The 15,476-nt window shown below is 45.0% G+C and overlaps 1 protein-coding gene across 3 annotated transcripts in view; it reads left to right on the top strand.

The window, feature by feature from the left end:
* LOC309379256 (TGF-beta-activated kinase 1 and MAP3K7-binding protein 1) overlaps positions 1–15,476 on the top strand; it is a 47,089-nt gene that overhangs the window by 8,624 nt on the left and 22,989 nt on the right. For all 3 annotated transcript variants that reach the window (XM_081928270.1, XM_081928272.1, XM_081928273.1), the window contains exons 2-3: positions 9,293–9,530; positions 14,977–15,122. In XM_081928270.1, coding sequence (XP_081784396.1) covers positions 9,293–9,530; positions 14,977–15,122 — 384 coding nt within the window. The remainder of the gene's footprint in view (positions 1–9,292; positions 9,531–14,976; positions 15,123–15,476) is intronic.

Below are 15,476 nucleotides of genomic sequence, written 5' to 3'. Positions count from 1 at the left end.
CACTTATTCCACTGGCTACAACAGGATACATCCTTCATGCTTAATTTCAACAGGGGTGGCAACCGTCTGGGAAAGGCCTCGTTGGGCCCCTTTGTAGCTCTGGTTGTCATGTTGCCAACCTCTATTAAAACACAGCATGGCCCCTAATCTTCAGAAGAGGGTTGTTGCCTTTTTGTGTTAATGGAGCCTTACCTAAGAATAAGCCTCACTCAGTGCAACTTAATTATGAAGCCTGGAACTGTGATGCAAAGGGCAGAGTTGATAAGCTTTCCCCTATAGCACTTTCCCCATTACTATCAGGAAAATGTTCCTCCACCTGCCTTGCACATGTTAAAAAAGGCATGGGAGCTCTGGTAGAGAAAAGATTTGGCAGCCTTATTTGTCACATGATCTACAGCAATCATTCCTGTCCCCTCCATTTTGCAATTTGTCTCTGGGTACATCAATATATCTGGCACTGAGCAAGCTGTAGCTTTATAGGTTACACATTCACATTTTATTATAGCATTATGTGCTGTTTCAGGAGATCTTTTTCTGGGCATTCATTTAAAAGTTCTTTGACAGGAACTGCATCATGTGAGTAGGAAAATGGCTGTCTGGAAAATCATAATAATTGTATGGTAATGATTGTTAACAAGCTGCTGCCTGTTAAAGGTTTTTTTTTTTTTTAATCTGCTTGCAGAATAGGGCTTTTCAAAAAATAGAATCCAAGCCATATTTAAAGCCCACCTTTTTCACCTGCAAGTACTTAAATGTAAAAAGACCTTTGCAAGCTGTCTATAAAATAGAGCAGAGCTGAACTTTCATTGCAGCGCAGAGGGAAATAGCACGGAGGGACGAATCATCGGGCAAATGGGGATATGCTGTATTTGTTTTCGGGAAATGGCAGAGAAAGTGCTCCGAAATGAGAAGGGCTCATGCATGAAGCTTAAATGCTGAGAAAGATTGGAGGTGGCAGCTGTACTGTGAATTAAATGTGAGCTTGCAGCAAGTTGTGGCAGAAAAGGTACTCCTCGTTATTTCAAGCAACATATGCAGAGACACAGAATATTTATTAACGTTGTGAGACTGTTGCATTCAAACCAAACCTCTTGGTTGCAATCCTATGCACCTGTTATGAGGGTTTTTTTTGGGGGGGGGTATGCCTGAGTCCCTCTTCTAATTCTTGGATCCAGCACAATTGCTGGAGTAGCCAAGCCAGCATAGTAATGGTCATTAAGGGAACAAAGGGAGTGGCTCTGTGCTAGAGGACAAATGGGTGGGCCTCTCAGTTAGTTAGAAAGACAAAAGGCCAGAATGGAGAGTTGAGTTGTGGGAGCTAGAAGCTGGAACAGCAGAGAGAGAGAAGACATGGCTGATTTCCAAGGCTGTGGCTATGTGAGAAGCTTTACCCTCTTGTGGTGTTAATGCTACGAAGGCTTCCATCGTAGGTTGTGCAAATGAACCATATAACCTAATGATACCGCAGTCTCCCTGAGTAGGCGCCTGGAACCCCCGGCATCTTGCGCCACTCAGAGGTTGGGGTGGCATGCAACAAACCTTTTTCTAAGTCCAATTGCACTTGACAACAACAACAACAATAAATAATAATAATAATTAATAATAATTTATTATTTATACTCCGCCCATCTGGCTGGGCCTCTCCAGCCACTCTGGGCAGCTTCCAACAAAATATTAAAATACAGTAATGCATCATGATGGATTTACTTCTGAGTAGACATGGAAACGATTGCCCTGTTAGTAACAGAAACATCGTCGGACATTCCAAGCAACATAAGCCTTCATATCGCCCTCATGAACTTCCCCTTTATGTGAAGGAAAATTCAAAGATTCAAAGTATGTCTTCGAATGACGTCACATGGAAGAGGGAGGCACCATGAGTCCAAAAGTAAAGAGAATAAGTGGTGTGCAATAGTCTCTTCTGCTAGTGCAAGATACTTCTGTTGGTGGAACAGGACTTTCCTCTCTGTAGCTCCCACCCACCCAAATCTGCTCTGGAGGGTTGTAGAGCTTTGTGTACAACCCAGTGACTCTGATGGGTTCAGCACGCATTGTTAAGCAAAGCAATGATCCCAGTGAGTTTTAAGCAACAATCCAGGGCATCTTCTCCAACCTGCTGTCCTTCATATGTTGTTGGACTACATCTTCTCTCACCCCCAGTCAGCATTGCCAGTGGTCAAGGATGATGGGACTTGTAGTCTGGCAACATCTTGAAGGCACCACATTGGGGAAGGCTGCTGCACTGAAATGTTTTCAGAGCATTGGGGCGTGGGTGGCAGTGGAGCACCCTTTTGGAGCAAGGGAGCCACTGTGGTGCAATGGTTAGAGTCCAAGAGGAGGAGTGGAAGACCCAGATTCAGAGTCTCCGCTCTGCCACTAAAGCTTTGGACCAGGTTTTATCTCAACCAACCTCATGGGGATAGCGTCAGGATAAAATGGGAAGGGAATCAAACTGTTTTTGCCATCCTGAATTTCTTGCAGGAAAGGTGGAATAAAAACAACAAATTGAGAGTTCTAAAATATTCCCCAGTGAAAGCTTGAACATTCAAAACTCAGGATCATTGTATTTGACAAATACCGCTTCATATTCCCACTAGGATAGTTCTTACTTTGTTTGAAAAAATAAATAGCAAAGAAGTCATTGTTCCCTCGTAATGGCATCAAAATCTCTCCAGCATACAGTTATTGGGTCCAGAGCTCAGGATTCCTCCAGGGCTTTGGTTACATACAAGGCAGAAATGACAAGTCATCTTGTGATACCTTAAAGGCCAACAAATTTGTCAAGGTGTAAGGATTCATGGACTTGAAGTATATTTCCATCAGATGCAGGAAGTGTTATCCTGAGTTGCAGGTACACTGTTGGAGCTCTTTAGGCTCTGCTTTTTGCAATGCTGCAGAGACAGGAGAAGCCACATCTGCTGAGATCCTAGACCTACGCCAAACAGTGGTGTAGCGTGGGTTGTCAGCACCCGGGGGAAGGCAAGTAATTTGCAACCCCCTAACCCATGGATTTGCGCCCCCTAACCCTAACCCCCAGATGTTGCGCCCGGTGCGGCCGGCCCCCCTGCACCCCCCACACTACGCCACCGACCCCAAATGAAAATTTTAAGGTGCAAGAGCTCTCTTAGTGTCTGAACCTTGTACACCATTTAGCATTGTACCAGAAATACAGATTAGCTTCCAGGCTGCCATCAGATGCAATAAGAGCTGATGGTTCTCTGATTTAAAAAGGAGAGAGCAGCAAAGCAAACTCTGATCCATGAGTAACGTTGACTTTGGAATTATCAACACAAAAGAAGGGGGATTGAGAGAGACTCTTGCTTTAGTCAAATCAGGCAGACAAGTCTCCAGGTAATGACTATCCTTGAGGACTGCCCAAGGCAGGTGTATGGGTCATTAGCATCCATAGCAACAGTGGAAGGTACCTGCAGTCTTATTTTTCCTGCAAAGCGTTCTGCCAGCTGTATGTCTTGTGCTGTTGTCCATTCACAAAAGTCAGCCAATTAACGAAAACATTGCAGTGCTTTTGAGAAATATTATATGCCTTTCCTGCATCCCACCGGCTGGAGCTATCCTGGGGTATAGAGGCAACTTGTGTGACTCTTCCCTGAGTTTTATGAACAGCAGCAGTAGAGCCATCAGATCAGACCCCTCCAGATGTGTTGGTCTAAAGCTCCCATCAATGCCAACCAGTGTGGCCAATGGTCAGGGATGCTGAGAATTGTGGGACATTAACATCTCCCTTGCACTGGGCCAGTCTGTTGTATATCTGGGGAACATTTGACCTTCCAAATCTTGAACCACAACTCCCATCAGCCCCAGCAAGCATGGCCAGTGACCTGGGATAATGGGAGTTGTAGTTCAGCAACAGGTGGAGGACCAAAGGTTCCTCACACGTCATCTAGCCCACTGGGTTGGGCTGTACAGTTCAGTCTGTCAGGATGTTAGCTGTGCTGAAGGAAGGAAGCCAGGCAGTAGCTCTCCGGAGGCTCAGGCAGGGGTCTTCTCAGTTGCCTGATTCCTGGTCGTTCAAACCAGAGAAGCTAGGAGGTGATCCTGGGACCTTCTGTGTGCAAATCATGTGTTCTGCCACTGAGCTCTGCTCCCTCCCTGCAACTCACAATCGAGATCTCTTCTGCAGAGAGGGATATTATTATTGTTCCCCAAGGCTGACAGGTCCACAGGGCTCTTGTCTCTTCCAGATTTGCATGGAAAGAACAGTTCCCCCGCTGTGCCTTTTTCCATCGTAGAGCTGCAATGATAGGAGAAGACCTGCCTGGTATAAATTATTCTTCTGAGCAGCTCTTAAAGGTACAAGAGCAGACTTGGGATCGGACCACCTTACATGCTCCCTCCTTGTTTTTTCTTCTTCTCTCTGGCTAGGTGTGATAAAGATTGCTTAAACGCAGCCTTTCCCAGCCTGGTGCTCTGCAGATGTTTTGAGCTGCAAAACCCACCAGCCCCTGCCGGCACACCTGTCCCAGCTAGAGCTGTTGGGAATTGCCTAAAATATCTGGAAGGTCTCAGGTTGGCAAGGGGTGGGTCACAGTAAAGCAGATGCTTTTGTAAATGTAGCCTTAGACTAGGCCGCAGTAGGATCCAGTCATGGTTCCAGATGAGTCTCCAAGGGAACAGAAATGGCTCTGTGTGCTTCCTTCATTGGTGCTGATCTCTTCCAGCGGGTGGTAAACCAGCTAATGCTATGGGATCAGCAGTTAAGCTGGGGGAGTGGGCAGCGGATAGGGGCCAGATGCAGCAGCTTGTAAATACCATTCAAAGGCAAGGAACAAACAGTGGAAGGAGAGTAGGCCGCAGTTCACATCCTTATCAGTTTGCTGCAGTTCAGTCGCTTGCTCTCTGTGGGCCATGAAATGTTTTTACTGTTTGCCTGTTTGAGGGGCGTACTAAGGAGGTATTTAAATATATCCGAAACAACTAATTGCTTTGAAGAGCAACGGTTCAGATTGAGAAATGGAATTTGCGTTAACCCTGCCTTTTCCTGGCAGCTCCATGTGTGAACTATGGTGGTTCCACATAGTGGGGCAAGCCAAGTAATTTTTGACTCTGGACTTCATGGTTTCACCAGCGGAGGGGACAGTTTTCAGTCAGTGCCAATGTGTGTTGCTTCATTTCCTTCCAAATGTTGCAAGGTAGCCCAGCTGTCTTTGGGGCTCCTTCTGCACATTCTGCTGAGTGGAACCCCAGACTTTTGCCCTGAAGTCCTGCCCTTATGGCACCATTGGCTCCACACTGGCATTTGTTGCAGCAGTCGCATAACTCGGAAGGCTGTTGTACGTGTGTCTGGCTCAAAGCTGCCCCGATGCATGTACTCCAGTGTATGCCACTCCCAAGTTACCTGCTTGCTTTGGGTAACCTCAGCATTTCCAGTAGTGGCTGTAACGTGTGGTGAACTGGCTAGCATGCTCCTGCTGTTTGAGTTTCTTGGCGCTCGTGCTCAGTTCTGCCACCAAGCATGTCTCTGGGGGTGTAATACGGAATCCTCTTATCTTCAAAGTCCATATGGCACAATTTTGGATGGATGCAGCATAGACGTTTCTGAAAAGCATAGCTTGGGTTGGTTCTGCTCTCTTTCTGTTCTAAGAAATGTGTACTTAACAGCATGGAGTAACTTAAGAAATCTGAAAAGCAGGATTGGGGCTGGAATCTGACCTCGCTTCCTCTCTCTCACAGGTTATTCCAGGTGATGGCTCAGACGTATTATCAGGGAAGCGTGTGTGAAGCTTTGCTGGGGCACTCCGACTGATTCTGTGTGCATAATGGATAACATCATTTCTTAAAACAGTTAATCCAGCAGCATTTTTATGATAACAATGAAAGCTTCTTCTTTTTTTAGCATATTTTTTGTGTATATGCCTTTGAGGTCTTTTTGGTACTACAGTCGTACCTTGGAAGTCAAACAGAATCCGTTCCAGAAGTCCATTTGACTTCCAAAACGTTCAAAAACCAAAGCATGGATTCTGATTGACTGCAGGAAACTCCTGCAGCCAATTGGAAGCCCCGTTAGATGTTTGGCTTCCCAAAATAGTTTGCAAACCGGAACAGTCACTTCCATGTTTGCAACGTTCAGCAGCCAAAACGTTCGGGAACTAAGCTGTTCGAAAACCAAGGTACGACTGTATATGCTGTTAGGGAGTGGCCCAGATCCCAGATCTTCTGTGGTGGCCCCCATATTTCCTATTCCTTCTTCTCCTCTCTCTTTTATAAAAATAATTTTTACTTTGCTTTTAGGGTGGCTGGACACCATGCTAATGAGACCCTAAACTGCCCACCATCTCAATTTCCCAGAGGCATCTATACATCTAAATTGGCTTATGGAAATGTTATGGAAATTCAAGGCCTTTGCCCAAAGTGCTTCTAAGTACCCAACAATACCCTTGCTTCTAATAAAAGTGTGTCTGCTTATAGAACAGCAGAACTGCTACCAAACACTTTCATCACCCTTAAAACATTACTTGCTTAATAGCCGCTCTTTGAGTCTGAAACTTGTTTTCCAAGAGATCTGCTAAATTCTGAGCATGGGTATCACCCAGAAGTGATTTATAGCTTTTTTAACATTTTGTTTTCAGTGGTGGGGAAACGCTATAAGGATGTGTTAACCATTAAATGTTAAATCGATATGTTTGATTGAGTATATTACTTTATATTTATAAAATGGCTGTTATCCCAGCCTGAGGGATTAGGCTAGAAATAATGTTACTTTTCTAAATGAAGTAAGAAATAAGAATACGCAAAGGAAGAAATAATCTCGTTCCTGGCTCTCTGGAGGTACCCAAAGCTTGCAGCTGTGAATGGCTGAATAGAAATGAAATGGGAGTTGGATAATCTGTAGCCAGCAGCTTCCTCATTTTTCTTGCTGTGAACTTGGAACTCTCTCTATATTTGGCAAGTGGTCCTGCAAATGCAAGAAAAGCTTTTGCTTTGTTCCATCCGGGGTAGATTTGATTATAAATCCAGCGAGGAATATTATGTAACAGAACAATTTCCTTTTCATAACTCAATTTATAAAATTTCAGCAAGGGAGATATTGTGGCAGCCTCGTGACTGACGGGGAATCATGGTGAGTTAAGGGCTGGGAGCAAAGAGGCATGCAGAGCCTAACTGAAAAACAAGATGGGCATCGTAGGATGGCGAGGGAGAATGACAAGAGTTCTTCCCATGGTGCTCAAGGAACATGAATGGGCTGAGTTGCAGAGGCATCACATGATACTCAGGAGGGCTTAATAGCCTGCTCCAAACGGGTATCATGCTGCAGGCGTCACATGGCACTCAGAAGGTTCATCTACGCTAACTGCTCAGTTTACTGTGCAGTACTGGGGCCAGAAGGGGGGAAATCGCACGTTTGCAGGCCTTGATTTCTGGAGGTGGCAATGCAAGGAGAATACAGTGGTACCTCGAGTTACAAACGCCTCAGGTTACAAATGCTTCAGGTTACAAACTCCGCTAACCTGGAAGAGTTACCTCGGGTTGAGAACTTTGCCCCAGGATGAGAACGGAAATCGTGTGCTGGTGGCGCAGCAGCAGCAGCAAGAGGCCCCATTATCGAAAGCACACCTCTAGTTAAGAACAGTTTAAGGTTAAGAACGGACCTCCGGAACGAATTACAGTAATTCCTGGCGGAGGAAGTGTGTGTTTACCTGTTTCCTAAATGAAAGCAGCGATGCAGCAAGGTTCACCTCCGTGGGGAACTTATTTCAGAGTTTCAGAGATGCCACTGAGAAGTTGCAATTACAGAACCCCTTGCTCTAGATCATCAGTGGAACACCAAATGTTTCCCCTCCCCTGGACAGCAGATTGATATGGAATTCTATGGAGTTCTAATTGTATACAATATAAGAAACAAAACAAGCAATAACAATACAGTTACAGCATCTAGCACAGCATATTGGAAGGCAGAAAAAAAACAAACACATTAAGCAGTCTACCAAAACAATCAGCAATTTCCAAGTGGTCCATGGGGTTGGGGGAGTTGGGAAAGTGCAAACGCATTGCATTGGTGTGTGATTTTGGGGAGCCAATGTTTCAGAGGAAAATGTTTACACATAGATGATCTTGTTGACTACTCCATGATTACGATGCTTGCAAAACTATATCTGAACGTTTTCCAGAGGTACAGTCAGGTTGTCTGTATACTGGGATTGCTGAGTGACTGCAGATGGGGAGGTAGAAGACCTCCCCAGTTTTACAATTACTACTCTGGGTCTTAATCTTTATAAAAATCTTTAAATAGCTTGGGAGCAGATTACCTTAAGTTACCACTGGCTCCCAAACAAGCCCGTCCTGTTATTAAGACATTCCTCAAATGGACCCTCTTCCCCCACCCCATCAAATATCAGGCCATTGGAGGCCTATGTGGAAGCTTTTTCAATGGCACCACCCTAACTTAGTAACTGTCCCCACAGAGACTCTTCTGGTGCTGAGGCTGATGCCTTTCCAGTGCTAGGCAGACTTAAAAAAACAAAAAACCACATAGCAATAGTTGCTGTGTGTTTTAGCATTAAATAAATGAATGGGGATTGGAGAACTGTAGCAGTAGTAGTCGTAATATTCAGCTAAGCAAAGGAAAGTAGGCGGTGGCAGGAATACTGAGCTAACAGATGGGAAAATAGATGGCAGAGATGGCAGGTGGAAGACTGAGTGGGTGCTTGAATCGTAGTGGCGAATTACTAGTTCTGGGTGACTTAGAAATAACACTGCTTCCGTTCTCAGGCATCTTCCAGCTGGATTAGCTACCAGCAATGGCTGAAAGCAAGGAGGGGCTGTTCAGATCTAGGGAGCTTCTAAAATAGTGCATTAAAACACCCGGGGTACAATCTAGCCACACACTGCAGCATAGTTAGGTCTTAGTTTGGCTTAACTTTGCCCAAGCTTTCCCTCCACCATAAGATCAGACCCTGTCTTATGTGTTTGAACCTTCCCAATTCCTGTTCTATAAGCTATTTTATTCATTTTAGGTTGCATTTTTGTCTTGGCTGTCTTTTAATACTGTGTACTGTGTAGAGCAGGCACAGGGAAACTCTGCCCTCCAGATGTTTTGGGACTACAACTCCCATCATCCCTAGCTAACAGGTCCAGTGGTCAGGGATGATGGGAATTGTAGTCCCAAATCATCTGGAGGGCTGAGTTTGCCTATGCCTGGTGTAGAGACTGGGGGAAAATATTAAAGGCTTTAGAAATGATTTTGAATAAATCTTCCATTTAAATGAGTTGGGTTTGTATCCCCAGCATGTAGAGTGAAATCTTCTAAACCCCTCTCTCGCCTCCCCGCACCCAGCTCTTCTCCATCGTTGTGTTTGGCGGCATTGTGAACGAAGGCTACGTCAACCGGCCGGATGAAAAGGAAGAGTACTGCATCTTCAATCGCAACCAGAACGCCTGCAACTATGGCATCACCGTGGGAGTCCTTGCCTTCCTCAGCTGCCTTCTTTACCTGGCGCTCGATGTCTACTTCCCACAGATCAGCAGCGTCAAGGACCGCAAGAAAGCTGTGCTCTCTGATATTGGTGTTTCTGGTGAGCTCTCCAGCGGATCAGAACCGCAGGGGTTTCCATGTGGATGGTGTGTTTATACCATGGTTCTTTGTGAAGAGGCTGCAGTCCTGTGTACCCTTGCTATGCTTGCTATGTTTCATTGTCCACAGAGGGGCTTAGTGATGGCGCCTAGGACTGGGCTGCACAGAGACCTCTTATTTCATAAACTTACTGATAAGCCACCACAGTGGGAAATGCCTCTACCTCTTTTCCATCATCTTGATTTCCCCCCTTCCAGTTTTTATTATTGGTTTTTCTTCCTGTTTCACCCAATCGGGTTGGGGTGGACCCCTAGTTCAGTGGTGAATGGGGCAGATAGGTAATTTATAGATTTAACTGGTTTTATGGTCCTGTCCTTTCCTTCCATTTAGATGCTAATGGTTCAAAATAGGGTAAGCCAGCCCTGCTGTATTTGGGAAGCGATCAGCTGCTCATTCTGTTGAATGAGGCCCTAGATCTCTGCCCCAAAGCCCTTTCCTGACTGCAAAATTATCCATGATAGGACACAGCTTTGGCATGCAGAAGGTCCTAGGTTCAGTCCCAAGCATCTGAGATGGCTGTTATCAGTCCAAGGGTCTCAAGTGTAAAACTGCTCCATACATCCCTATTTATTTCATTGTTTCCTATTTTATCATTTATCTGACCAGTTCTGTATATGTCCAACGGACGGCAAATTGGTTCATGTCCTGGCTGACCTGCCTTCAGATAAGCCACTTGACCTGCAGTGTAACTTCTTCCGTGCTCAAGGACAAGGATCGATATCTGTACAGAACAAATTGATTTAAATGACGCCCACGTAGATCAGGATCTGTCCCTGCAGAATAACTGTAAAATGTTAGTTCACGCTGCACTACACTAGTTAGCAAGACTGTCTTAGGCTCAGTAGTTTGCACCTGTCACTAGTAAGGTCACCAGTGAGCCAAGATTAACCCACAAAACGATCATTGATTGGTCATGTTCATGTAAGCAAGAGTACACAAATAATTCCTGCAGAGAAAGGCAAAATGACCTACAGGGGAGTTACATGTTAGTTTTGGGCTTGTTTCTGTAATGAATAAAAGTAGTTTGAGAGGTTTTGCAATCACTCCCTCCCCCTATTTCATCCCCTGCCCCCGCCCCAGTTAGAAATTTCATATTTTGTGTGAGAGCTCTTGGACAAAACCAGAAATGAGAATGGCAGCTTTCCAGATATTTTAAGTGCAGGGTGGTGGTATGTTGGGTCGCAGAATTACCTCCTAATTGCTGATGAGCTTTTTCCAATCAAAACAGATATAAATCCAGAGTCACTTTCAAATACAACAAATTAAAGCACCATTGAAACCAGTGCGCCATGCGCTTTCTGGGGGCTCTGAAGGACTCTGTCGAACTCCTGACTCTCATAGCAAGGCCCAAGTTATTTTCTGCTTCCTGTGAACCATAAGAACCAAACTGAAATGCAAGTGCAATGGGGGAGCAGAGAGGCAAGAGTCAGCCTGGGGCTGCGATGGCAGTTCTCTCTCAGCACAGGAATAGTCTGCCAATGCAGCCACCAGGATCCTTGAAGTGGAACAGAAAACCGCTGCAAGGTTTTAGAGCTGGAGCAGTTTATGCGCACCTAATATTTTCAGCCAGAGGGTTGTAGAGCCAGGAGGAAAATCCTTGCGCTCATAACCACATCATCTTTTGTATGCCTGGCTTCTCTGGCTCTCGCTCTTTTCTCTCCCATCCCCTCCATAATTAATGCAGAGCTTCTTGTTTTGATGCTTTCCTCCAGTTCTCTCTTCATCTGTGATTTCATTATTATTTCTAGCCTGTTGTATGGCTCTCCTTGCTCTGCTCTCACTCTCTCTCTCTTAAGCCTAGTTCTAATTCATGTGTGAGTTCTTGCTATGATTCATCCATCCTTTGTCTCTGTGAGCATCAGTCATACAAATAGGCAGGTGATTCTGACAACATGGTAAAAATGCCCATTGGGTTGGGTTGGACCCTAGAGCTCCTTTCCGGCTGTGCATCGTAGGGGGAAATTGGTAGTGGTGAGCAAGTTACCTTTCAGAGAAACCAGCCTGCCATTACTGATCTTCTCAGCGAAGAGCTGTCAAAGATCCAGGAATCCTCAAGGTTCCCTGGAATGCCATTTGGAAACTGCAAAAAGCGCTTCTCTGCCTCTGAGGCCTTCCATCACCCAACTTCCAGCTATGAATATAAATTAAACAAAATGAGATAAACACTCTCATTGCAAGAGGTGAATCCCAAAGAAAACATGGTTTTAAATAAATAAATGTCTATATAAAAAGAAGGGAGTAAATATATATATAGAAAAGGACTATACATGAACACACACACACACACACCACTTTCAGTTTATCCTGGCCTTTGACAGATATACATTGGCCCACCCTATTCTCCTGATGTAAATTGTTTTAACTGTTTTTAATGCTGTATTAATATATTCTTGTAATCTGCCCGGGGACCTTATGGGTTTTCCAGAAGGAGCTTGGCCATGCCCATGTATTTCTTAGGTATGATAATAATACACAGGACTGATTTATAAAAAGCACTTGGGTTGCAACATAGGATGGTGCCTTTTGAGACATAAATCAAAAGTGCCGGCAGGCAACACACATTATTTCATTAATGTTACAAACTGTTTCTCTTATTGTCCTTTAAGTAAATTGTCCGCTCCTTCTTAAAACATCCTCTTCATTCAATAAACTGGATTCTAGCTCTCCTGCAGTTAATGACGTCAGCGTGAAAGGGACATTGGCTCAGTGCTGGCTCATTTTTCTGCTTGTAATTAAGTTTGCAAGCTTATCCAGGGACAGTTTTCTTTCCCTTTAGCAAGTTCCTTAGTGCAGCTAGGCAGCATACAGCCAGGAAGAGACTATATTAGTACGGAGCACTCAGACACAGTGAAGGGTAATAAACAGAAGCAAATTTTAAACTTAATAGCTCAATCCTCCTAGCCATCATTACTTGGAAGTAAGTAAGTAAGTACACTTGCTTGTGAGCTAATAAGAGGCTGAATTACAAAGTTCCCAGTTAAAATCAGGCCTCTGCTATGAACTTTAAACAAGTCCATATTGATTTCACTGGTCCTAATCTGAGTGAGCTGGCTGGATACCCCTTGCAGTACTTCATATGTTCTCAAGAACAACATGAATGCTGAGCTTTATTATTATGATGCAGTCTCTACTTTAAGGCTGGAGACAGAGATAGCTTGGAAGGAAGCTGAAAGTGGTTTCAGAGATTCCACGTATTACAGTGTACCTATATGTTTCTTTTGTATTAAGGTGTACCTATATGTTTCTTTTGAAATACCAAAACCTGCAAAACCTGTTTACCAGTGGAGGACGTGGGAGTGAGGCAGTCACCGCTCTTCTAAACTGCCTTCAGTGCTTTGAAAAACGCATTGGTTTGGAGCTAGACTTATTCATACATAGAGTAGATCCACTGAAATCAAGCAGGCTAACAAGTCCAGCCCATTGTCTGTCTCATCATACACAAGGCTCTGTTCTATATTTCTAGATTGGTTTTTCTTTCTTTCTTACTGCTTCCTGGTGTTGCTTTTCTATGCATTTCTAGTGCATGTACAACTCTTCTGGGTATGAAGCCCAGCAACCAGGTCATACCAGGGACCATTCAAAAGTATGAAAAGATTCAATGACACATTTTCTCCTTTAAAACAAACAAGCAAGTCCTGGGCTTTTGGCAAGAGTCCAGTAGCTGTGTATGCAGCCTGGAGTTCTGCTGCAGTTGATTTTGGAGCTGTTCATCCTTCAGCTTCCAAATACAATGTTTAATTGTATGGCTCAGTTCTGCAGAGATGCTGCATTTCAAGAATAAATGAGCAATTGACGCTTCTTTTTTGGATTCCCGATGAATTAAGTGGATAGACCCATTGGTCTTACTAGGTACTTAAAGATTGGGGATGGTGCATCGGACCCTTGACCCAGATTTGCAATAAATAAATAATGCACATGTTAATTTTTAAGCAAATAAAGATGGCAGGTGGCTGGGGTGTCACCTGCACTGTTCTTTGCAGTTTGCCCAGCAGTCCCGTAAGCAAAGGGGATTTTTTTTTAAAGAGAAGGAATGGGTGACATATCTCACAGCTAGAGGAGGACCAGGAGGACCCAGCCTTCCACCAAGCCCTGGGTCATCTGGTGATGAAGAGCCAGGATCCTGCAAATAGGCCAAGGAAGGGCCATCCATACACAAGGGTGAGATCAGCCTCCTACTTTGAGGCTGAACAGGTCCCAAACCTGAGGAAAAGGTGACGCCTCAAATGCCAGATGAAACCCTGGCTCTCCTGGAGAAGTGCTCAACTACAGGCAAGGGATCCTCAGGAGTAAATGGACAGATGTCTCCTTTGGCATAAGGCTCTCTTCTCTGGAAGCAAAGGGAGCCGAGAGAAGTGGACAAAATGCCAGGCAATTCCTTTGGATATATCCACTGTGCAGGGAGTTCACTGCTGCCGAAACTGCCTTCCCTCATCACTCCAGAGCATGGGTAGGCAAAGTAAGGCCCGGTGGCCGGATCCGGCCCAGTTGCCTTCTAAATCTGGCCCGCGGACAGTCTGGGGATCAGTGTGTTTTTGCATGAGTAGAATGTGCCCTTTTACAGTATTTAAAATGCATCTCTGGGTTATTTGTGGGGCCTGCCTGGTGTTTTCACATGAGTAGAATGTGTGCTTTTATTTAAAACGCCTCTCTAGGTTATTTGTGGGGCATAGGAATTCGTTCATCCCCCCCCCAAAAAATATAGTCTGGCCCCCCACAAGGTCTGATGGACAGTGGACTGGCCCAGGGCTGAAAAAAATTGCTGACCTCTGCTCCAAAGGATGTCACTTCCTTACTTCTTTCATTTATTATTACATTTATACCCCGCCTCTACTCTGGTGGTTTAACAGTCACTCCCTCTTCCCAGGGAACTCTGGGAATTGTACCTCTATGAGGGGACTGGGGGTTTCCTCACAACTCTCAGTTCCCTTAACAAACTACACTTCCCAGGATTCTTTGGGGCAAGGGGAGCCACATCTGCTTAAAGTGATACGATGCTGCTTTAGATGTATAGGGAAGTTGGGGCCTAAATGTTATGAGGGAACCATGAGACTGAGAAGGTGATAATTTTGCCTTTTAACCTGCAGTTCCATATCAGATGCTCTTGCATAAGGCTACTCAATTGGACTTGGTCCCAGTATGCAAAATAGATTTGTAGAGCAGCCTTCCTCAACAAGATGCCCCCCAGATTCTTTGGACTACAACTCCCATCAGTTGACTACAGCTCCCATTGAGCTCATGGGAGTGGTCGTCCAAGCCTTCTGGAGGGCACCTGGTTGGCAAAGCCTGCTGTAGGGTATTTGTTGGCTGGGGGAATGCAACACCTTCAAACTCACTTAAACCTTGTCCTCCCTTGTCGTCCTTCTTCTTTTGATGGTGGTTTTTCACAGGCTTGTGGGCCTTCCTCTGGTTTGTCAGTTTTTGTTTCCTGGCCGACCAATGGCGTGTTTCAAAGAAAGAAAACAACCCATTCAACGAAGGAGCAGATGCCGCCCGAGCAGCCATCACGTTCTCCCTCTTTTCTTTCTTCACCTGGGTGAGTAATACAGGCCCAGACCTGGCTAGCAAGCTATGGATGTCATTCGCAGACCACCTCCAGTCTTACTAGATGCAATGCAGTTCCCTCATTTCAGGCTCCAGCTCCACCAACTAGGAAGTCACCTTACGAGCCAAAATAATCATTGGCCGGAAAAACAAACAAACGTTGGACAGTTTCACCGGCCATACATTTAGTTGCCCACATCTCTTTGAAACCTAACAGTCCACAGCCACATAGGAAACCCAAAGAAAAGATGTAGCCAGAAACTGCACACCAGGTGCCTCAAGTAACTATGGCAGGGAGGTCATCAGAACATGAGATGAGCCTGCTGGATTTGTGCCACACAGACCT

Source organism: Podarcis melisellensis (genome assembly GCF_964234715.1).
Source record: "Podarcis melisellensis genome assembly, chromosome: 10".
NCBI lineage: Eukaryota > Metazoa > Chordata > Lepidosauria > Squamata > Lacertidae > Podarcis > Podarcis melisellensis.
Note: the sequence above shows the minus strand (reverse complement) of the source record. Positions and strands in the feature narration are given on the sequence as shown.